At 38.5% G+C, this 23,087-nt stretch overlaps 2 protein-coding genes across 5 annotated transcripts in view; one reads left to right on the forward strand and one right to left on the reverse strand.

The window, feature by feature from the left end:
• LOC118893553 (seminal plasma acrosin inhibitor A1-like) overlaps window positions 1-2,267 on the reverse strand; it is a 148,352-nt gene extending 146,085 nt beyond the window's left edge. Inside the window, exons 1-2 of the mRNA XM_036849233.1 lie at window positions 2,173-2,267; window positions 1,779-1,907 (exon numbers count right to left, since the gene is read on the reverse strand). The gene's annotated coding sequence lies outside the window, so the exon portion shown is untranslated. The remainder of the gene's footprint in view (window positions 1-1,778; window positions 1,908-2,172) is intronic.
• Window positions 2,268-2,467: 200 nt separating this feature from the next.
• FBXO38 (F-box protein 38) overlaps window positions 2,468-23,087 on the forward strand; it is a 52,698-nt gene continuing 32,078 nt past the window's right edge. Inside the window, exons 1-8 of one of the 4 annotated variants that reach the window (XM_036846225.1) lie at window positions 2,468-2,561; window positions 9,584-9,773; window positions 13,542-13,675; window positions 16,461-16,624; window positions 16,834-16,999; window positions 19,377-19,514; window positions 20,688-20,825; window positions 22,810-22,903. In XM_036846225.1, coding sequence (XP_036702120.1) covers window positions 9,646-9,773; window positions 13,542-13,675; window positions 16,461-16,624; window positions 16,834-16,999; window positions 19,377-19,514; window positions 20,688-20,825; window positions 22,810-22,903 — 962 coding nt within the window. In that variant the 5' untranslated portion in view covers window positions 2,468-2,561; window positions 9,584-9,645. Of the gene's footprint in view, window positions 2,562-2,619; window positions 3,075-9,583; window positions 9,774-13,541; window positions 13,676-16,460; window positions 16,625-16,833; window positions 17,000-19,376; window positions 19,515-20,687; window positions 20,826-22,809; window positions 22,904-23,087 lie in introns of those variants that run through there. The other 3 variants (XM_036846227.1, XM_036846228.1, XM_036846226.1) reach the window with 3 other exon arrangements.

Below are 23,087 nucleotides of genomic sequence, written 5' to 3' on the forward strand. Positions count from 1 at the left end.
TATATATCCAAAAAAATGGAAAGTTGGATCTAGAAGAGATATCTGCACACTAATATTCCCTGAAGCATTATTCACAAATGTCTATTCACAACAGACGTTTGGGAAGCAACCCAAATGTCCACTGATGGATGAACGAACAAAATATGATATATGCATACAATGCAATATTATTCAGCCTTAAAAAGAAAAGCCTGACACATGCTACAGCACAGATGAACCTTAAAAACATTATGCTAAGTGAAAAAAGCCAAACAAAAAGGGACAAATATTGTATGAGTCCACTTATATGAGGTACAGGGAGTAGAACGGTGGTTGCCAGGGGCTGTGGTGCGCAGGTGGGGTTTGTTACTTAGCGGGCATAGAGTTTCAATTAGGGAAGATGAAAAAATTCTGGAGGTGGATGGCGGGGCAGTTGCACAACAATGTAAATATTCTTAATGCCAATGAGGTACTTAATGCCACTGTGCACTTAAAATTGGTTAAAATGGTAAACTGTGTTATGTGTACTTTACCACAATTAAAAAGAAATCATGTAAAGAATCATTCATGTACAGACTCAAGACTGTACTGGTGGGGCTACCAGCCTTCCTTTTTTGATGCATGTGCTAATAAAATCGACATACATCCCTCCAAGAACAAACAGTTAAACAAATGAGGTAGCATGGTAAATTAAAGATGGCCATAAATTCTTTGCTCCTCGTTCAATTAAGAGGAGGAATCTTACCTATCTCCCCTTGAATCTGGGGAGATTCCTTGATCAACAAAATGTGACAGAAGTAACTTCTACTCCCAAGGCTAGATCATATGAGGTCCTGTCCTTGAGCTTCCTCCTGTACTGCTTCCAACAACTCACTTTCCACTCTATTTCCGAGTGTTCCCTATCAGAACCCAGCGATTTGCTCGGAGAGATCCAAACCAGAGGGAGAAGACCATGTGTAGGCACTCTGGTGGATAGTTCTAGCTGAGCCCCTAGAGGGCTTACAGCTTAAATTGCCTACAATATAACTTCCATTGGAGCCCAAAGTTAACTAAAGTCTCAGCTGACATCTAACTTCAAATGCATGAAATCCCAATCTAGAACTGCCCAGCTGAGCCCAGTCAACTCACAGAATCCTAACAAATTATTTGTGTTAGCCACTAAATTCTGCAGTGGTTTGCTATGCAGGTACCACAATGATGTCCATTTTTACCTAACAAACCCAAGGCTTAGAGCTGACATCTCAAGGTCACAGAGTGAGTACTCTATGGTTGGTTGAACCTGCAGATGTGGACTGCAATACGGAGGGCCTACTGTAAAGTTATAAGTGAATTTTTGGCCCCTAATCCCAGAGATATTCAAGGGTTACCTGTACTTAGGGGCACGAACTCGGGATTTGGAGGGTAAAAATCTGGGTTTCTGTCTAGCTGTGTGACACTGAGAAATTACCTATGTAGACATAGAATGCTGCCTGCCATTTCAGTTAACAAAGAATGGTGTGGCCGTCAAGCCATCAATCACTGCAGCTGTCCCTGAAGGTGCACCCTAAGGGGATTCAGGATGGAGAAAAACAGGATTACAGACCCTAGACACTTACGGTACATATCAAAGGAATGATTTCAATAAGCCCAGATTCTCACATCTTCTCATACATAAAAAAGAGCTAAAATCACTAATTTGACATGTCTGTTTTTTCTTTAATCAGCAGTAATATTTTCATGTTCGACTACCTGTCTTTGTTTTGCGTTTTGTTTTTGTTTTCTTTTGCAAAATCTCCTATATATCTTGGTTCCTCCCTTACCTCTTCAGAACAGTCCCTCGGAGATATCTGAGAGGCTGTCTCCCGGGCTCAAGTCCTCAGCAAGTGAGCTGAATAAAACATAATTCTCAACTTCCAGGTTGTGCATTTTTTTTTCAGTCCATATCCTCTCTGAAGATAATTTTTATAAAAAAAAAAAAGCAAAAAACGGGTTAAACTGACTCCTGCCCATACGTCACGGTGTCAGGGAGTTTTCAATGAGGCAATGACGTGAAAACCCTTTGGAAACTATAAAATATTGTAAATTACGTGCAGAGACAACGCCCCAAAAGTAGGGAAGGGCTGACTTAACATTGACATCTTTAACTGCCCCACCCCACCCCACCCCACCCAAAAAAAGATTTTCTGTTTTCAGGTGAACGAATTCTGGAAATACCTCTACTGGAACCTAGCTCGCTACTTTACAAAAGAGGAACGCGAAAACCGAAAGCTCATCCAAAGCCAACAAGAAGCAAACCACAGAATCACGAGCATTTATCCGGCGTCCGACGCTAGACGCTTTGGGCGTGGCGCCGCTGTCACGTGAATGAAGGACGCGCCCCCAGCCCGCTTCCAAACGCCACGCTTAACATGGCTGCCGGGCCTGGACGCCCGCGCCCCACACCCAGCATGGGCATGGGGAGCGGGCCTAGCCCGGGATACCAACACTCCGGAAGTGCCCGAGGGGCGGCGGAAGCGGAAGCGCTCCGGCGGTGGGGGCCGCGGGAAGTGTGTGTTGCGTTTCTCACTCCCTCCACCACTACAACAAACGGAGGGCTGGCGTAGGTGAGGCGGCGGCCGGGTGGGCCGGGGGCGGGCGGCGGACTGCAGAGCCCGGGATGCGTGCGGCGGGTGGAGGCGGCTGGATGGGGCTCTGCGGCCCCCGACCGCTCGGGCTCTTGGTCTTCGGCCCCTTTTCGGGCCTAGAGCTCCCCGAAGAGCCGGGATTGGGTTTGTGGTTCTTGGCCTTCTAGGCCCTGGTGGCAGGGTTTGCCACCTTGCCTGAATCTGGCCCAAGATCCCAGGATACAGAACCCTCTCTGAGTCTTGATTTTCTCAACACAATGGGGAGTTTTGGCCTGGCCAACTTCTGGGACCCCATCCCAGTCTGGGCGTCAGAAGTTCCACGATTTTAACGTTAAGTCAGTGTTAAAGCCGGTCAGTTAAGGCCTGTAGTCAGCTTACTGAGATGTTCTGAGCAGGACGCAGTGAATACATCTTGGAGAGGCGGCCAGCTAAGGGATCGGGAGCCCGGAGTTCTAGTCTTACCTCGTCCACCGACTCCCTGACCTTGCCCAGGTCCGTTTACCCTCTCTGTGGCACGGTTTACATATCTGTAAAACGAAGGTGTTGGATGCTTCTGATGCCCCTCCTAACTCTAAAATCAGATTCTCAACTCCCTTTCAAGGAGTCTTACCTTAGAGACAGGCCAGAAAAGCATCTCTTCCCTGCATTTTGTGTAGCCAGGAGATGACTTATCAGAGGTGTCTACCATGTTTCTTTCCAGACGCCAAATCGGCCAAGGGCAACTGGCACTTCGTAAGGTTCCTATGTTTCCTGTGTAGTGGAAAGCTCTGTCCTGAAGACTTTGTTTTAGAAACCTGTACCAGCAGTGTAAAACACGCAGATGTGAAACATAGGAAACCTTTGGTTTTTAATCTTAAAACTGCTATTAAATTGCTGGTTTACCTTCCTTTTCTGGACTGGAGATTTCTCATCTGACAAACGAATGAGTTAGATTAGGTCACAGGTTCTTAATCCCCTTTCCCATAGTCTGCACGAATGAAGAATAAAATAATGGCTCTATAAAGCCATGAGTTTCTGGGGGAGGGAAAAGGTGAGGTGTGGAGAGTACATATTATGTAGCCATATAGATCGAAAAATCCGTGCTTGTAATTTTTAACATTTTTTGACAATTACTGGTCTAGGTTATCACTAAGGCTCTTTCTCTTTAAAATTTGTGATGCTGTGATTCGTATGTCCTCTTTGGGTAAAGAATATAGACTTTTGTGCGTGTTTGTTTAAATGACTGTGTGCCTGGAAGTACACACACTTTAGTTAAAAAAAGATACTAAGCCATACAATAGGAGAAGAGGGAAAAGCTAGATTACAGTAAGGAAAAGTGACATAGTGAAATAAAATTGGACTTGAACTAGAGTTAAAGACATGGATCCTTGTTTCAGCACTGGTATTGATACTTTCTGGGTTTGTGACTTTGGGCAAGCCAGCTTACCTCTCTGGTTCTCACTTTCCTTCTCTTGGAAAATGAAAGATTGGACTGGATGACTCCTGGACATTTTCAGTACTATAATTCTGTTTTCTTATCTGTTTTTTATCTGAGCAGCTTGGTGGATGTGGTACGGCATTTCTTTAGGCAAGAGAGGCTGTTCTAGGAAGTAGACATAGAAGATCTATGATGAGGAATGGTGTCAAATTGACATGCAATATTACATTGATATGAGCAAGCTGAAACCAATAGAAACTAAAGAAAGGTGTTAGGAACCTGAAGGGCAGGGAAGCCCTTGACCAGATAGGATGATTGAAGACATTGGGAAGTTTTAAATGGGAGAGAGATATTTTTGGTGAGGTTTAATGAAAGGGAATTTAAGTTATAGTAATTGAAGTGGCTGAGTTGTCAGACACTGGTGGTAGAATCTGTCTCCACTGTGAGACTGTAAGCTTCATGGGAGGAAAGACTTTGTCACCACCTAGCACCTAATAGGCAATAAAAAAATAGTCGAGTGAGGGGTTGGTTGGATCGACCGATGAATAGATAGAAGATAGCAATTTTTAGAAAAGGAGTTTCTCCAGAGAATTGTTATTAATTAGATACAGAATGGGGAAATTGATTCAGCATTGTGAAAGTTTCATAAAAGAAGAGGTCCCTAAGTTTTCTCATTAGTTGTAAGATAAGTCGGTTTATCGCTTCCCTATAAAGTATGTTAGTAAGAGACAAACACGTACCTTGGAGGGTCCAGTGTGATCTGAGTAAGAGAGTAATTAGTAGAATAAGACAGGGATGAAAGAGGATGTTGACAAGATGGAACAGGTGTAAGAAGATTTCTAAGTTGTGCATTTAGGGAGTAAAAGAGTAGGTTTATATAGGACTTTTATAGGTATCAACGATTGTCAGAATTGTGTACAATACGTGTTAAAACCTCTATAATGAAAATAGAGAATAAAAAGGAAAATGATTTTTGCAAGCAAGGAAATGTTGGTGCTCCTCAGCAAGAAGTAGAAATAGCCTGGAGGGTTAAGGTTTAAAAGATAGGGATAAATCTGGGAGCAACCAGAATGAATTAACTTAGTAGAGGATAGTGTAGTCTAGTTTGGGATAGGAGAGGAGCACACCTACGTGTTAATGAGAAGGACCTTCCTTACCTTGTTGAGTTTCTCAAGTTTAAAGAATGCTCAGAAACAATTCAGGCTTACTACTTAGAACATACTTGGACCAGTAGGACAAAAGTGATGCTTCCTGTGGCTAAGGTCTGCTAAACAGCCAGCCACAGGATGACTGTAGGACACCCAGGGCTGCTGTAGGCTACTGTGTGGGAGCCAAATTAGATGGACCACAAGCTCTAATTTGTGAAGGAGGGTGTGGTCAGCAGCAGTTCTATCAGAGCATCGAGAAGTGCATTTCCAAGCACTGGGGCATAGCTCTGGAATGCAGGCAGCCAGCCGAGGTGCAAAGGACTGACTTGATGACAGGTTGTATAGTGTAGGCCGAGAAATCTGAATCCCAGCCTGAACTCTGCCACTTAATATATGTCCTTGGCAAGTGACTTAGACCCTCTGGTTCTGTTTGTCCATCTAAGAATTGAGGGACCAGCCTTGGATAGGGTCCTCTGGATGAGCTTCCATGTCTCTGTGAAGCCCCTGAAAGTATATATGAGTCTGGGTGTGTTTTGTTGTTGTCTTGGGGGGATGTACAGCTTTCATCATAGTCTCAGATGGGTTTGTGACCCACAAAAAATTAAGAACTGTGTGACCCTTTAAGTGTGTGAAGGACCCTTCACCTTTTAACTTTCTGGGGTTCAAAATGATATTTATTTGAGGTTTAGAATCTCAGCCTCCAGGACTTGCTAACCCTAAAAAATAACGCCTAGTGCTGCAAAATACAGTCTCTGCATATTTATACCCACTTGTTATTTATACTCACCTCTCCCTTACCCTCCATAACTCCTCTGCTAGGCCCGTTCCTATGTGTCATCTTTATCTACTGTTGATAACTGGAATTTCCCTCTTTTCCTCTTTCTACTTGCTGCTGCTTTGGACCTTCTCTACCTTATTGAGTTTCTCAAGTGGCGAGTGGTGATATTTTGGAGATAGGGGTAGGAAGAAACCAAGACATAGAAGACTAGTCATGGCAGTTTTCTGTTCTCACCTGCTTTTATCCCTCATCCCACTAAAAGACAAGCAATTGAGAGGGAGCACGCACATATAAGAGAGACTCCGTCATCACTAGGTCTCTGTCTTTCGTGGTGTTTTCTTTTCAAACAGGGATACCAGGCCTCTGCACTCACAGCCTGGGATGAAATGCGCTCAGCGTAGTCCAGTCGTGTATTTCACTTAAGTGATGATGAAGCCAGCTTTAGTTGAAACAGTTGTGTGGGTTTTTTTGTTGTTGTTTGTTTTTTTCAATAGAGTTTGAGTGGTGATGAGGGAAAATAAGGGAGTCCTTGAATGAGCCTTTTATCTCCTTAATATTGCCAGGGGCACCTACCTGGACTGGAGAGGACTGAGGAATTTCCCCCAGCTATGAGTCCTGAACTGTTAAAGCCCCTAGATGGAAGATGGCGGTCTTATCCTTTACCCCAACGTTCATCTCCACAAGTCCCTTTCCCACCGAAGCCTTGTAGCAGGGAAGTCACTACTCCAGCTGCTGCCAAAGAAGTAGCTCTGTGACCAAGTTTTCAATTCTAGACGTGATATGGGAACTATGTTACAACTTCACCTAAATTTTTGTTGTAGTCCTGCTAACTTAGGCCCTTTGGTAGTAGTGTTAATGCGTAGTAGGTGAAATGGATCTTTGTGGGCTTGCTGGAGACTTAACCTAACCTCTCGATAATGTTGTGTAATGTCATGTCTGTGAGTAAATATTTTTGTGAGTGCTAAACAAGGGAACTTTATATAAAATCAGTGGTATTTAAGGTGCAATGTATTGGTTTAAAATTTCAAGTGTACGTTGTGCACTGGAGCTACTAAATCTGATTCACACAAAACCACAGTATTGCAAAATAAGGAGCCATAAAAGGTGGAATCATAAGATGAGGGTGGAAAGTATTAAGTGGTGTGGATTTGCTGAAGAAAAAGAAGGAGGAAGGGCCAAGAAAGATTTTTACTTAGAGGATGAAATCAAGAACGTGGTATCCATGAACGGTTAGAGTTGTCAAAGGTGAGGGTGTAAAAGGTGAAGCATGTGCTAAATAACATAGCTGGAGAATTAATCCATGGTTGGATTGGTCTGTACTGGTTAATAGCCTTGTCAACGTATTTGAATGCCTCAGGGTAGCTAATTGTTATGTGTTCCTATTGGAGTAAAGTGTGATTGCATTTTTGCCAGGGTTACAGGATTGTTGCTGAGATCACTGAGTGCTGTGGTGGCAAAAATAGGAGCGTGAAATGGTTCTTAGCAGCCTTGCAGCTACTGGGCGCATATGGAATAATGGAAAGACTGATGGATATTCACACATCAGACATGTGTGATTTGTTATCACCCAGTGGCAGGAGATTGAGATTCTCTTCCTTTTCCTGGCAGAGACGTGATCAATATAATACTATCCAAATTGCTATGGGAGAAGCTAATGTTAGTTAAGTCTCACAGGGAGCTCAGAAGAGGAGTTTAGTAGGAGACGTTTTTTCAGAGGACTTAACGTTTAACTAGATTTTGAAGGCAGAGTAGTGGTTTTCCAGGCCAAAAAAAAAAAAAAAAAGGAAGGGAAGGACATTCTAGCCAGATTTAGTAGCTTACTAGGAGTAAAAGATGAATGTTAAACAAACGGATGAACTGAGGATACTGGTGTGGCTGGAGTGAGCAAGTGGTAAGAATTGAAAGATGAGATTGGAAAGATGGCTTGGTCAGGTTGGAAGGATTTTATCCTCTGCAAACTAGGATTTCTTGTAGGCTGATCTGGTTTCTGTTTGATCATGTGTATTAAATTCTTTAAAAACAAATTCAGTGAACTGTAGCTCACGTACCTACTCTTTGCAGAATTCCTTAAGTCCATACTACCAACTGCCTGTTGATATTAATCCACACACAATTCTAAAAACTTATTTCTTTGGTTTCCCAGGCCATAGCTGATTAGAAGCAGCAAATTAGAGGCGTGTGTTTGTGTGTGTGTGTGTGTGTGTGTGAGTGTGTGTGTGTGTGTGTGTTTGGGTGGAGTGCAGGGAGAAGCAAGCATGCTGACACCTGTCAGAAGTCACAGTGCGTAACCTTTCAGTGAGGGAAGAAGAGACCGGAAAACACACACACACGCACACACAGACACACACACACACACACACACACGCACACAAGAAATATAAGAATTCACTTAGCCTTGTAGTTTGCTCCCATATGCTGCTGAAGCAAAGGAACCCCAGGAACTCCATATAGTTCAGGAGTCCCTGAGACTATATTGCAGAATATAACGTATATTCAAATGATAACCTCAGGTCATCAAGAAAAGATTACACTTTTATTGCAACTCTGTAAGAAAATGGAAGCATGGGGTCCACTTTAGAAACTTCTGATAGTAACAGATTATAATTAAGAAAAAACATTGGTGCATAAAAGGGAGCAAACACTGTTTAATCTAGAGATGACAGATTTGCGAGAGCAATTCTTTGCATCACTGTAGCATGATTAAGCTCTGAACTCTACAGTTCTCTCACTTTGAATCCAGATAAGTTTTCCGAATTTTACCAGAGATAATTGATAATGCTATTTAAAGGACACTGTTTTCATATAGTTCCCTCTTAACCTGATCTGCAAAATAAAACAAACCTCTGGGCAGAAGTTCGCTCATCTTTTATTTTATTTCCCCCACTCCGTTCCTCCTCCTTTCTCCTCTTCCTCCCTCACTAAAGCTTATTTTAAAAACAAACAAAACATACATCTGATACAAAAGTGAATTAACCTCTGCTCCTTAATACTTATGGGAGAGGGAGAGGGGAGGGAGAAGGGTTGTTTTATTCTTCCTTGAAATTGCATGTAAAATTAAGTAGTTTTTTTTTGGTTATTGCTTTTTGTGGAGAAGGTTAATAGTTTTTTTTTAATCAAATTCATAAGGGGATATGTGACCCACCAGTGAAATCTGATCCCCTCACTTTATAGGTGGGAGAAGGAAGAATTTAAAAGGTGATTCAAGTTCATAGAAGTAGTTTGTGGCAGATCCAGGACTAGAATCCAAGAGTCTTCTCCTTTCTGCTGTGTTAGGGGCAGTCCTAGAATCACAAGCTCCTGGAGTTGGAAGGGGTTTTGTTTGTCTAGTTTAATCTTATCTTACATATGAGGAATTTGGTGCTTGGAGAAATTGAGTGAATTAGCTAGGAAGCAACAGAGTACAAATAGAATCCAGGACTCCTGATTCCTTGGATTTTTGCTCATTCTAAATAATGCATTTTTATCTCTACTGCTCTTCAGAGAAAAGATGTTCTGTGCCTTTCATGTAGTATTTTTATTAATTTGAATGTAGTCTGTACCATTGTAATAGCACTATCTTTGTGTGTCTATATTCTAAAATAAACATTGTTTTACCAAGATAATTTCTGCATCTGGGTTTGGTGTGTTTTAGTCTACTCTAATCACTGCTTGCTTTCAGGTCTTTGAACTCAAGTAACCAAAAGGGGAGATTTGCTCTTTGATACTGGAGATAACGCAGCAATGGGTCCACGAAAGAAAAGTGTTAAAACGTGTCTCATGAACAATGATATTCCTGAAGAAACAATATCAGATGAAACAAAAGACTATATGAATCAACTTTCACATGAAGTGCTTTGCCATATTTTTAGGTAAGATTTTGTTTGGTTGATTTTCACCTACATGGAATGTATAGTATAAGTAGGAGCAAATGCTAGAGCTATGCTGTCCAATATGGTGGTCACTAGCCACATGTGACGTTTAAATTAAATTAAAGATCCAGTATGGCTAGTGGCTACAGTATAGGACAGCACAGACAGTGAAGATAGAGAATATTTCCTTTATTGGAGAAAGTTTTATTGGGCGGCCATTATCTAGACTGTGTTAACATTCCAGGCTTCTTGGAATTCTTACTGACTGATAGATTTGTTGACTTTTATTATTACAGTACCTTGTGTGTATGATATAAAGCAGTGTTTCTGACTTTTGGATTACAGTCCATAGCGAGAAGCACATTTTGCTCTGTGTGCACATACACGAAAGGAAATGAAAAAAGTTTTGTGAAATAATACCCATCATTGGTATATGCAGTGCACACATTAAAGTTGTTTTGAGGTAAATTTTTTTCAAAATCCTTTTTTAAAATTATATTTTTATCTAAACTGTATTATAACAATTGTTAAAGAAACCAGAGACAAAACCAAAAAAACAACCAGTGAAACCCTTTCATTATAGCTTCTCCTGCTGTCTTCTTTCATTATCCACTCAAATAAACACATCCTGATATACTTTGTCTCTGGAATGAGAGACCAGAGTTTGATCCTGAGTCTCTCATTTACTATCTCTGGACCAATGATAGATATAAAGATGTTATTATAAGAATTCAATGAGATAATGCTTTTAAAGCACTCAATACACTGAATGGCATAAACACTTGGTAAGTGTTAATGGTTATATTGTGTTGTGCCTTTTTTCATATTGCTGCATGGTCTTCATAATTATCATTTTAGTCACCGCTTTCTATTCCACTGACCATGACATGATAATTACCTTTTCCTGTATTCTTTCGTCTCTATTGTTTCTAATTTTTCTCTTATATAATGCAACTAACTTCTCTAAGCTTCTGAATTTTCCATTATTTTAGATTATTTACCTAGGGGAGATTTCCATATATGAAGTTCCTAGAAAAATTTTGAATTTTTAAAAAATTGTTGAATATTTGCAGATTAAGAAGTTTTAAAATCGTGATAGCAGAGTTATTTTAGGGAACTATGGGCACTTTATTTTTCTTTTCCAGTATAAATTTGTATTAGTCTTTATGTTCTGCAGTTTGTTATTATGTGACACAGTGTAGTTTTTGTTCAGTTCTGTCTGGGAATAGAAGTCCCAATTAAAATAATAGACTTTTTTTTAACATAACAGGATGATACTAAAGTTCATCTGGCAGGAGAAATTCTGTAGCCAAAATTTTTTAGAAAAAGAGTCTAACCCTACTAGATGTTCAGATGTATTCTAAGATACACAATAATTAAAGATTTGGTACAGGAGAAGATAGCCAGACAGTTGGGTAAAACAAACTCCATATATAGGCTCCATATGTAGATTCAAATATACGTGGGGATCTAGTTTATGATAAACTTGGTATTCACATTAGTGAGGAAAAGCTGAGTGGATTATTCAGTGATGATGTCACAACCTAAAAACATTTGAAGAAAATAATAAAAGCATGTTCTCTCTCATATCTGACAGCTATATTCTAAATGTATCAGTGAATTAAACAGTGAAGTTATTAAAATACTAGAGGAAAGCATAGGTAAAATCGTTTCTAGGGATGTGTGTTAGATGTTTGTTGACTAATGGTAGGGCATATTATGAACAAATTTGATCATATTTTAAATTGAGAGTGGGTTCGATTTTGCAGTTCAAACAGAATATACAGTAGAAGGAGTGGAATCAAATAGAAGGATGTTACCCTGGTTATAATGAAAAAAACATGCAGCAAATTGGCAGAATGTAAGGAGAACTGTGAACTAAGCTGAGTACTTGAATATGGTATTCTAAAAATAAACATTTATTTTTAGGCTTCTAAAGTTTTTATCTGAGGACTCATTTTGTAGTCCTGTAATAACCATTTAGCATGTTTTCATGAAACAAGAAAAACCATGGCTTCCTTAAAAGAAACTTAATCTTTGCTGTACCTGCCATGTTAAACACATCTTTTCTAAAACATGTTTGATCTGCCTTTTGAACTCCAGCTTTTTGACTATGTATCTGTGGAGTAAAAATACATTCTTTTTCTGAGGGCAAATATAAGATAATCTCCATAAGATTACTGATGTTTGTAATCAAGGGAGTATAATATTAACTCAGGCAAATACTTCGGATAAAAATCAGTGATTTGTGGAAAAAAGTTTTAGTGGCAAAACTTGATTTAGAAAACAAATTCAGTTTTTCATTGTTTATAAAGTGTATAGTTATATAGTTTCTGAAAAGTATCCTCATATCTAAGTTATGGAAACTGTAAATTAAGTTGGCAATAATGCTTTTTTGGTAGAGAATTTGACTTTATTTTATTCTATTTATTTAAATAGTTATAAAGGAGAATGCAGAGGGGCCAGAGGTAGAAAAAAATAGAGCAGAGAAATATTCAGCAGGTATACCTGGACTTTCCTTTAGAATTAGCTTAATTTTTAGGAAATAGACCCAACTGTTGACATCCTTGCTCTTCCTCTCTCTTATTTAGCTGTTGACTTTTTTCTGGTTAACTTTTCTGAGCCAATTTCACCAGTTGTAAAGTAGAGTAACAGTAGCACCTACTATATCAATGAGGGTCATAGCAGGAAACAAGATACCCTCGGCTGGAATTTGAAGATAACTTAATGAAGGGATCATTCAGAGAGGTGTAGGTAGGGTTAAGGGAATGAGGAAGAGATGCTAAAGATTCATTCAGCTAGGGGACTAGCAATAGCAGAAAGCCTTTGCCCTGCCTTCCATTGGCCAAAGTCGCCTCATAGCCAGAGGGGTGGGGAACACAGCAGAACAGAGAAGGGAAGAGAAAGGATTGGGGGAGGGCTGTGTCGCAAACAGGAAAAGAACCTAGCTTGCAAAAGTTGTGAAACAGTGACTGTGACACAATACCAGCTCAATAAAGGGTAGCTTTTGCCTTCTTTTTTTTTTTTTTAATTAACCTAGGTCTGTTGAGAGAGAGATATATATATTGGTATTACTGGAAACAGAACAAAAGTAGAGGTTAGTTGAAAAGTTTCTTGAAGGAAGAGATAACAGGGGAGGTCAGAAAAAAGGAAATTGTAATTCAGATGAGTGTTTTCACTTAATGCTTATGCAATACTTTTATTAGAGTATGTGATTAAAAGGTAAAAGATCTAGGGAAAAATGTACACTATAAACTTAGTATACATACTTGTTGAAGAAAATAGTAGAGATTCTGGGTGGTGTTGAGTGGGAGCAGAGAGGAATTTTTTTAGCCACTTTAGGAAATGGATTCTGTAAAAACTATGAAAAAATATTGGTTAGGTTCAAATTGATCAGTTCTCTCTGATCTTTTGTACATTCCCTTATCACTGTACCTTGAAATGTACTGAGATTTTTTTATCCTTCCTTTTTTTTTTGAGATTTTCTTTGTCCTTAAAAACTTAAAAGGAGAAAGGCAGGATTTATCAAATGCTCTATGGAGGGGGCTCCACACTTTATTTGGATGCTTGAGTATTTGCTGATTTGTTTTTTTTTTTTTTTTTTTTAGTAAAAAGGTATGTATGCATGTTAATCTTAAAACTCAGTGAATATTACTACAGTCTTATTTTATTTGAGGGGCAGGAGAATGGAGGAAGGAAAAAAATAACCTGTCAGTGAGATGAAGTACTTACCCACTTGATAAATATGAGTTTCTTTCTCTTACAAAGGTACCTCCCTCTGCAGGATATCATGTGTATGGAATGTCTTTCCCGGAAGCTAAAGGAAGCGGTCACCCTATATCTGAGAGTTGTGAGGGTAGTGGATCTTTGTGCAGGGCGATGGTGGGAATACATGCCGAGTGGTAAGTAAATTTAGCCTGTAACGTACAGTGGAGCCCCACTGGAAACTACTAATATCGTTCCCATCAAAAGCTACTTGTTGCTTTGGAATAGGCAATCTAGGCACCTTGTAGATGGATAGATTTTTTAGGTTGGTTTAGGTTGATGAAATGAGTTTTGCCTGAGGCTTTACTGTTTTAGTGGTCTCTTTTCATTTCCTTCTCCTTAAGAAACTGCATCAGTCTATTCCACAAATATATGATCGGAGAATACATATTGAGCCTTTGATTAGCTAAGTATATGTCTATCACATTTGACAAAGTGTCTTTTCTTCCATGATGCAGGTTTTCATGCACCCTCTGGTTAAACAGATATTTATCAGTTTTCGTAAAGCTGCTCTAGTTGTAGGTCACAGAAATTGCACTTCTGGAACTTTCATTTCTTTAGCACTTTTAAAAGGCCTGTGCTAGGTCTTGGAGATTTCTCAAATAATGCATTGGCCTTGCATGTGAAGAACTCAGAGTTAGTACCCTAACCACAACAAATGGACCTCAGGTAAAGAGACCACCAGAAAAGAAAGTTCATGACTTTAGTTAAGCAGAGCACACCTCTAACGGAAGAAATAATATTAAGGGCTAATCAGGCTTCTTTTCAGTTAACACCAATCTGTTAATTATGCCACTTTAGTTAATGTTGTTTAGCAATTTTGAATGTCTTTTTAAACTACCTTTCATCAACAATATTCAGATCCTGATATTTTGAAAATGTGATGCAGCTGTGGTGCTGGGCAAAGGGGAGGGGTCCTTCATAGAAGTGAAGGGCTGAGGAGATAATTGTCTTCTTCTGTTCTATTGTGTGGAACAGAACAGACTGCCTCTGAAATACTGAGATATTGTACAGTTTGGGGTGCTGCATAAGCTTTCAAGAGGGTCATTAGTCAACTGATAACCCTTATCAGTTGGCCAGAGTTATCACTATATCTTTTTGTGAAGAACATTGCAGAGACTTGAGGCTAGAACATAGCTTGGTGGGAGGCAAACCACATTTGTCTTCAGATACTTTAAAGAAACTATCGTAAGCAAAAAGCATTCATCATATTGCAGAGACAGCAGGAAAGAAAAAATCAGGGCAATGTGAAAAGGACTGTCATTTCTTTTATTACATTTTCTTTAACAGAGGTTAGGCCAGTAGGAAATGTGGACATGGGGTTAAGGCACTACATAAAGACATGGGATAGCAGAGCTCCCATGTGGTGCAATCTTACAATTAAAATCTCTGCCCCGTATCAAATTAGAGAAGAATTTGTCTGCACATTGCTGGCTTCTTTTAGACTGTGATAAATACCTGTGAGCCCAAGACTTCCCATCACTGCAACAAATATAAAAGAGAGTCAAAGCAAAGTCTCTATAGCCTAGAATAAGGTCTCACTAACGCTGCTTTGCTAATGCCACCTTGGTCTGGTCTCTGGAGTTTATACCCTGATTCTCTATATAATAATGCTAAATAAGGTTTTTATATAGCACTTTATGGTTTACATATATGATCTCCTTGGACTGTCATACCATCTCTGTAAAGAAGTTGGAGAGAGGCAACGTGTAATGTACAACAAGAGAGGATGGACATTGGCAAAGGTCACATTCATTTTTTACATTTTTAAATGGGGTGATAAACCTTTTCATTGGGTTGTGAGAGTAGATATGTAAAATGATTGAATGGTTTAGTAGAGTTACTGTACAAGACAATAATAAGAACTGTTATTATAATTAGAGAGACCAGGTAATCTCTGAGGTCCCTTCTTACTCTTCATTTTTTGTGAATCTGAAGCTAACATAGCATCTAGACTAGCCCTGTACAAGTAGAACAACTTTTGAAAACTGTAGTAAGACTTAATGGTTTGGGACTTCATTTTTATTCTTGAAAATTAATATTTTTATTTATCATTAGTGAGTAGACAGTTGGCTTTCTGATGGCCTCCATTAAAAACAAAAAGTAAGATAATAAAGTATCATCAGTATGAGACTTATCTCCTTACTTACCGCACCAGCAGCTCGTACTGTGGAAGTAACCCGTATCTTTCTCTTCCCATCTGGTGGTTTCCCACTATGGAGCACAGCTGGCCTCTCAGATAAATAGTTTTCTGTCAGTTCAGCATCCTCGTAGTTTGGATTGCTTATGCTCTCTTAGCTAACTTGCATCCGTGTTTTTCAAAAGAATGAATTGTCTAAAATGTCCTGGGAATGATAGTTAAACACAGGATAAAGTAATTATTGGGAAATGGGTAACTAAGAGGACCCAGTTTGAGATGGGATTTGGGTTAGAACTGTGAGCTTCCTGAAGACGGGGATCCTATCTTACTTATTTTTTTAGTTGTGACCTCTGTAGAGCCTAGAGGTTTTATGGACCAGAGAGTACCTCTTGGGGAGGAGGGTGGTGGCCAGATAGGTTGTCCGTCCTCACACATCAGTCAAATAGGTCCACGTCATCTGGGTTAAAAGTGTGTTGTTCTTAGTTGAAGATTTCTGTACCTTAAAAGCAGGAGCAACAACAAAAAAGAAAGTAGTAAATTAAAAGTTTCAGCTGTGAAGTATCAACTCAGAATAAGTGGTGTTTCTGACACATTTCCTCTGTTACTAAGGGAAATATTTTCTGTTTAACCATTTGTTCAGCTGTAGTGTTAGCCTTATGAAAATTTAAAAAGGAAATCTCTTTTTTTGTTGTTGTTTTAACTTTTGATAACAATTACAAGTGCCTATAAATGTTGACCAACAGAAAGATGAACTTGGCTCTAAATACTTGTGAACTTCTTAGGCTTCACAGATTCCAGTTTTCTGACACTATTGAAGAAGATGCCAGATGTTGAACAGCTATATGGCCTTCACCCTAGATACCTTGAGAGGCGAAGGGTACGGGGCCATGAGGCTTTTAGCATTCCAGGAGTTCTGGAAGCTTTGCAGGCATGCCCGAACTTAGTGGTGAGTGCACCTGGTTGAACATTTGACATCAACTAATTGATGAAATATTAAATTAAAAGAATGATAGAACATGTTCAGTCACATGAAAATTTCATCCACGACGAACTTTTAAGTTCCACTGCATACTTAGCATCTTATGATACAGAAATAGAAGCTTTGGATGCTAAATTAAAAGCCTTTCTTGTGTTTGCTTTGGCATTATTCTGTAGGGTGTGGAAACTTCTCATTTGGAATTGGTAGAATCCATTTGGACATACATGCCACATGTTCATATTTTGGGGAAGTTTCGTAATCGTAATGGAGCATTTCCAATTCCTCCTGAAAATAAGCTGAAAATTCCTGTAGGAGCCAAAATCCAAACTTTACATTTAGTTGGTGAGTACATGTTTCTTGGGTTGCTTGTGACTCCTTGAAATGCCATACAACTGAATATTCACTGAAAGGGAATAATGAGGATTTTAGAAATGGCTTTGCTGATTGATGATGGCAAAAGAAATGCTTGTGAGACTTGCATACAATTTTAGATTTCCCATTAAAGGGCCCCAGAGAGTGGGGGGTTGGCAGCAGACAGGTAGGTGAGAGAACTACTATTTCACAACCAATCTGATCCCGTTTTGATAGACAGTTTGGGTAGTTTTGAAAGTTGTTGGGTTTTTTGTGTTTTTGTTTTTTTTTGAACGAGCCAGAATCCTGCCCTTGTTCTCAGATATCCACCTTTTGCTCCTAGTTCTACCCTCTAGAGGAGAGTTCTCCAGTACAACCTTCTGTGGTGATAGAAATGTCCTATATTTGCTCTATGACATATGGTACCCACTGTAGCCAGTGAAACAGGGGAACTGAATTTTAAAATTTTTTTTTATGTTTATTTATCAAATAGCCACATGTAGCTAGTGGCTACTTAATTATCCTGCTCAGCTCTAGAACATCACAGAATAAAAAATCTTAGATAACTCTAAGTTTACTTGTGTCTTCTCCAAGCAGAAAATTGCCCCTCTTTCTTCAATCCAGAGCTGATGGAAAACTCTGCCACTTCCCTTTTTCCTGAGAAATGGAGAGGGAGTGGTCTTTTTCCAAAGGCACCTTATTTGCAATGGTCACCGTGTGCATTCTCCATCTAAATATTCTCTGAAATTGTATCCTAATAATTTCAACCTAAGTAAATGATAAGAACAGATATTTCCTCGAATTTAATTTGTCATCTTTGGCTTAGATTGCTGAAAGGAATTTTGGGGGACTCCTGTTACTATAGTCTGACTATTAATATTTATTAAATATTTTCTTTAATATATACATATTGAGTATCTCCTGTACCTTATTCCAGGTATTGGGGATGGTCCTGAAGAACTGGATATTTCTGAAACTGGGTCAGGTGGTGAAGGGAGAGCAGCAGGGATGATAAGGACTAGGTCTTAAATGAGTCTTAGATGTGCAGTTATGGGAGAAGAGCACAGCTCTCTAGCAACCCTTCATCTACAAGATCGAGGAGTGGTTCCGATGAAGGAGTTGGATATCTAGTTTGAATTCAGACTTTTAGATAATAAAGGGATTCTATAATATCTAAAGTTTATAATATAAGCTCTGTAAAGTCAGAGACTGTTTTTATATCTTTATATTTTCCATGATGCCTGTCACAGTTCATTGCAAATATAATAAGTACTTGGTAAATTTTGTTGAAATGCATTTAATTCATTTGATTAATTCAGCAGTTTAACACTGTGATGGTGATACAAACGTGTATAGTAAATTAATGAAAATGCTGGGGAAGACAGGCAATTGTGTCCTTTGTTTATAGAATGGATTTGGGGTAAAACGTCGATTGGGCATAGAATATAACTGTCTTGTCTGCATCTGTCTCACCCTTGCTACCCTTGGGTTTCCTAGTCAGAGCTACCACCATCATGGTAGATGCTAAATGTACCTTTGTGAGTTTTGCAACTTGAGTCCCAATCTGTACCTCACTTCTTCTGTTTTTCTTCCTTTGGACTAATCCCCAATTAGTACAGTGTTTATGCATAGTTCAGTACTAAAGCCAACTATGTTTTTTGGGGTGGACCAGGTTAAGGAGTAATCCTTACAGTAGGAGCATTCTGTAGAATTTAGCTTTCAAAGAACCAACAATTTAAGTACTCCCAATTTTGCTTTCTCTAGTTGCCATTGCTAGCAGGGCTTCTACTGACTCAGGGTTAAAAGTTATATATTAAACTGGTTTTGCCAGCTACTGCTTTTTAAATGCCATCACCCTGGATCCTTGTATTTCTCTCCGAGAATTGTGTCACTTCTTGGCTGTTCCCTAGTCTGCAGTGTTTAGACTCTTGGACAGGTTCCTCAAACTGCTTCCTACCATAAGAATTTTCAAGTTACCCATGCTGTGTCTCCTTCCATATCTCCTGACTTATCCTCCCACTCTACATCCCCTTTCTTCCAGAAATGGTCCTCTGCAGGTATGATTCCTAGTAACTTTGGAAGAGCTAGAGTTGCAAGAAAAACTTGTGTGTATAAAATGTAGAAGTACTTTTTAAATCCCATCTTCCCATATGCCTTTTCTAAAGAAATAACAGTCTGTTTATTGTTCTTTACAAGCCTGTTTTAAATAAGCTTACCTTCCTACATGTTAATTAGGTAATTTGTTCTGATGAAAATATACAGGAAGGATATATTGTTAACTTGAAAAATAGACTATTGAACTTATACACAGAATACAGAGTCTTTTAGTGGTTTTCTTGTTTTTTCTTTTTTTGTATATATGCTTTAGGGGTGAATGTTCCTGAAATTCCTTGTATCCCAATGCTAAGGCACCTTTATATGAAGTGGGTAAGACTCACTAAACCACAGCCATTCAAAGATTTTCTTTGCATCAGCTTACGAACTTTTGTCATGAGGAACTGTGCAGGTAAGGGTACATAGTTGTGGTGGAATTATACACACACTATTCTAAAAATGTCCTAAAGCAAACTCCATAGCTACATTTGTAAGTGAAATTATATTATGCTATTACTGTTTATGTTTGTAACTTACCTTATGAAGGTAAATGTACTTTTTGTTTTAAAGACAGTAGACTTATGATTTGTCTTTGACCCTTAGCAGAAAAAATAAGGTGTCAAAATGTCTCTACATATTTCTTATAGGCACTTTTTATAGGATTGTTTTAATAAATTTTTTTTACTTTCTTTGTCTCTGGTCTCCTGATCATTCTGCATGTAAATAGTTGTCTGACCTAATCTACCTTACAGCATAAAACACTACTTTTATGATACTACTTTTCTGTTCTGAAACCTTCAGTGCTTCTGTTGCCCTAGTGTGTCAAGTGGGAACTGTCTGCTTCAGAGTTCATAATACCCAGGGCCCCTCTTGATATCCTTATTTCAGACTCCTTTCCAAGGTACTCCTTTTATTGTCAGGTCTGCCTACTCACTGTTCCCAAACAGCCATACCATTTTTCGCCTGAGCGTTTTTCCTTGTTATTGTTTCCTTGTCCTGAGTTTTACACTTCCTTCTTCCTCTTCACTTGTATACATTTTTTAAGTTTTGTTCTTTAAACTTACTTTCTTCTCTTTTTTCTTTTTTATGTAGTATATCAGATCTTATTTTTGTACCTGATATGTTCTGCCTTTTTATCTTTTTTAAAATTATTCATGTTAGTTTTATGTTCCTGTCAGTTGCAAGCTCTTTGATGGATAGGATCCTATCTTTTGTAATCTTCCATAACACCTAATATAACACTGGTCACATAGAGAGATGTTTAAGTCATTGAGCTGTTTGTTAGAGTGAAGGATCAAATTTTCAACTTGCCTTTTCCCCTTATTTATTTTGAGCTCAAAACTATTGAAACTTCAGGGAATTTACAAAAAATACTAAATCTCCAACGTTACTGAAAAATCCTTACGCTGAATAAGTATGTGGTTAACAGACTAATACTTTTTCCAATGAGAAGTATAAATCGCAGAGAGCCAGCCACTTGGCTGTCATTTTCAGACATAGAATTTATAAGTTATTCATTTCAGTTGCTGATTTGAAAAATCATCTTTACAATTTACATTGTTCCATTGAAATTGTCTTTCTCCAGGACCCACAAACTCCTTGAAATATGTCCCTTTAGTAACAGGCTTAGCCTCTGCCCGCAACTTGGAACATTTGGAAATGGTTCGAGTACCTTTCCTTGGAGGTCTTATCCAACATGTAGTTGAAGACAGTTGGAGATCAGGTATTCATTTTCCTTTAGTTACTAAATATTTTAAAAATTAGTTTAAAATTTATTAAGCTTTTATTTAGCTTCTCTTCTGAGTCTTTGTAAAAGAAAATGCTTGTTAGTAATTGTACTTTCTATCTGATGTATTTAGTGAAGAATAAGTAACCGTGAGTGTAGCCAGTATTCATTTCCTTTGTATGCAGTGTTAAACCTTCTCAAAATAGTAGAGTGATAAGGCATGTTTTCTGGCTTGTTAATACTTATTGCTGAGTTAATAATTCATGTTATATTTGGAATCTTTCTGAGAAATGTTAATGGAGATATCCTCGTGCCTTTTGCTGGGAAGAGATGTTTTTTGACTTAGACAACTTAGTTCTACAAAAGAACTTAGGCATTAGTAATGTTAATCTAACATTTGCTTAATACTTACAGTATATAAAATGTTTTCATGTTTATCAGTTGGATATTAGATCCATCCATCAGATGTTGGCTTTTTTTTTTTTTTTTTTTTTTTTTATTTATTTATTTATTTTTTTTTTTATTTATTTATGGCTGTGTTGGGTCTTCGTTTCCGTGCGAGGGCTTTCTCCAGTTGTGGCAAGTGGGGACCATTCTTCATCGCGGTGCGCAGGCCTCTCACCATCGCGGCCTCTCCTGTTGCGGAGCACAGGCTCCAGACGCGCAGGCTCAGCAATTGTGGCTCACGGGCCCAGTTGCTCCGCGGCATGTGGGATCTTCCCAGACCAGGGCTCGAACCCGTGTCCCCTGCACTGGCAGGCAGACTCCCAACCACTGCGCCACCAGGGAAGCCCCAGATGTTGGCTTTTAAAAGAAAAAAAAGATTTTACTTTCTAGCTCCCATAATTATATTTTAAATGATCATATGTACCATAACGTGCTCCACATTAATTATCTCCTCATTGCAACAAAAAGACCAAGAAGTTTAGCTATATAGATAATTAATAGTTGGGAACAGAAAATGTAACTGTGGATATCCAAAATATAAATGAAAAATTATCTAGTACCATTGGTAACAAGTAGACATTATCATTAATACTGTTAAAATATGAGTAAGTACATTTTTAGCATTTTGTCAGTTAATCAAGTCTGGTGCAAGCACACTTCATTACATTGTGTGAAGGGGATGGAGACTTCCTCAACAGAATAATTTTTATTCCATGGCTCTAGCTAACAGGATAAAGTCAGAAAGGAAAAGAATGCTTGGTGTCAGTTTATTTATCTCTTGTAAAAATAAAAAATTTTTAAAAAGAAAGGAAAAGAAGACTACAGTGCAGTCCACTCATTAGAAGACCTGGAGAGAGGTACCAAAAGCTAAGAGTTTGCATAAAGGGCCTAAAAGAGCAGCAGAGACTTTTCTTCCCTGATAAGTGTTTAAGAATGACTCTACCTTATATTTTACTTAAGGGGCCAGCATACCTCACACAATAGTTAATTCCAGATGATTCATAGATCCAAATGTAAAAAATACAGTTTTTAAAAGAAAACTCAGGAGAACGTCTTCTTGACCTTTGGTAGGCAAAGATTTCTTAAATAGTATACCAAAGAACACTTACCATAAAGAAAAAAATTGGTAAACTGTGCTAAAGATTTTTTTGTTCATCAAAAGGCATGAGTAAGAGAGTGAAAAGCCAAGCTGTAGAGTGGGAGAAGCTATTTGCAATACAGCTAACATACAAAGGACTTGTATCCAGAAAGAACTCCTAAAATTAGTAAGAAAAAGTCAGAAAACACAATAGGAAAAATGGGAAAACATTTTGAATAGAAAAGATTTCACAAAAGAGGATATCTGGCCAGTAAACATGAAAATATGATAAATTTCACTAATCATTAGGGAAATGCAAATTAAAAGCACAATGTGATATACAAGCACTAAAATGATTACGCCTAAACAATTATCATCTAAAGTATGTAGAAATGCTTTACTGACAGTGCTGTGGTCATATGGAACACTTACTGTTTTTGTTCTGTCTTTAACTAGGTGGTTTTAGAAATTTGCACACTATTGTTTTGGGAGCTTGCAAAAATGCACTTGAAGTAGATCTTGGTTACCTCATCATCACTGCTGCCCGTAGGTATGTTTCCTCTTCACATTGTGTCTTTTGTCTTAGAATTATGTTTTTTCCTGTTTTATAAAAATTGGTGGGAATATGTGTTTGAAGTTTGAGCATGCCTTTTTCAGATTTAAAGTACAAAGGAGTTGTTTAAATAGCAGTAGGTTATCACTTAGTGGGAGTCTTCTGTTACAACTGATGACCA

The sequence above is a fragment of the Balaenoptera musculus genome, chromosome 3, assembly GCF_009873245.2.
Source record: "Balaenoptera musculus isolate JJ_BM4_2016_0621 chromosome 3, mBalMus1.pri.v3, whole genome shotgun sequence".
In the NCBI taxonomy this organism is placed as follows: Eukaryota; Metazoa; Chordata; class Mammalia; order Artiodactyla; family Balaenopteridae; genus Balaenoptera; species Balaenoptera musculus.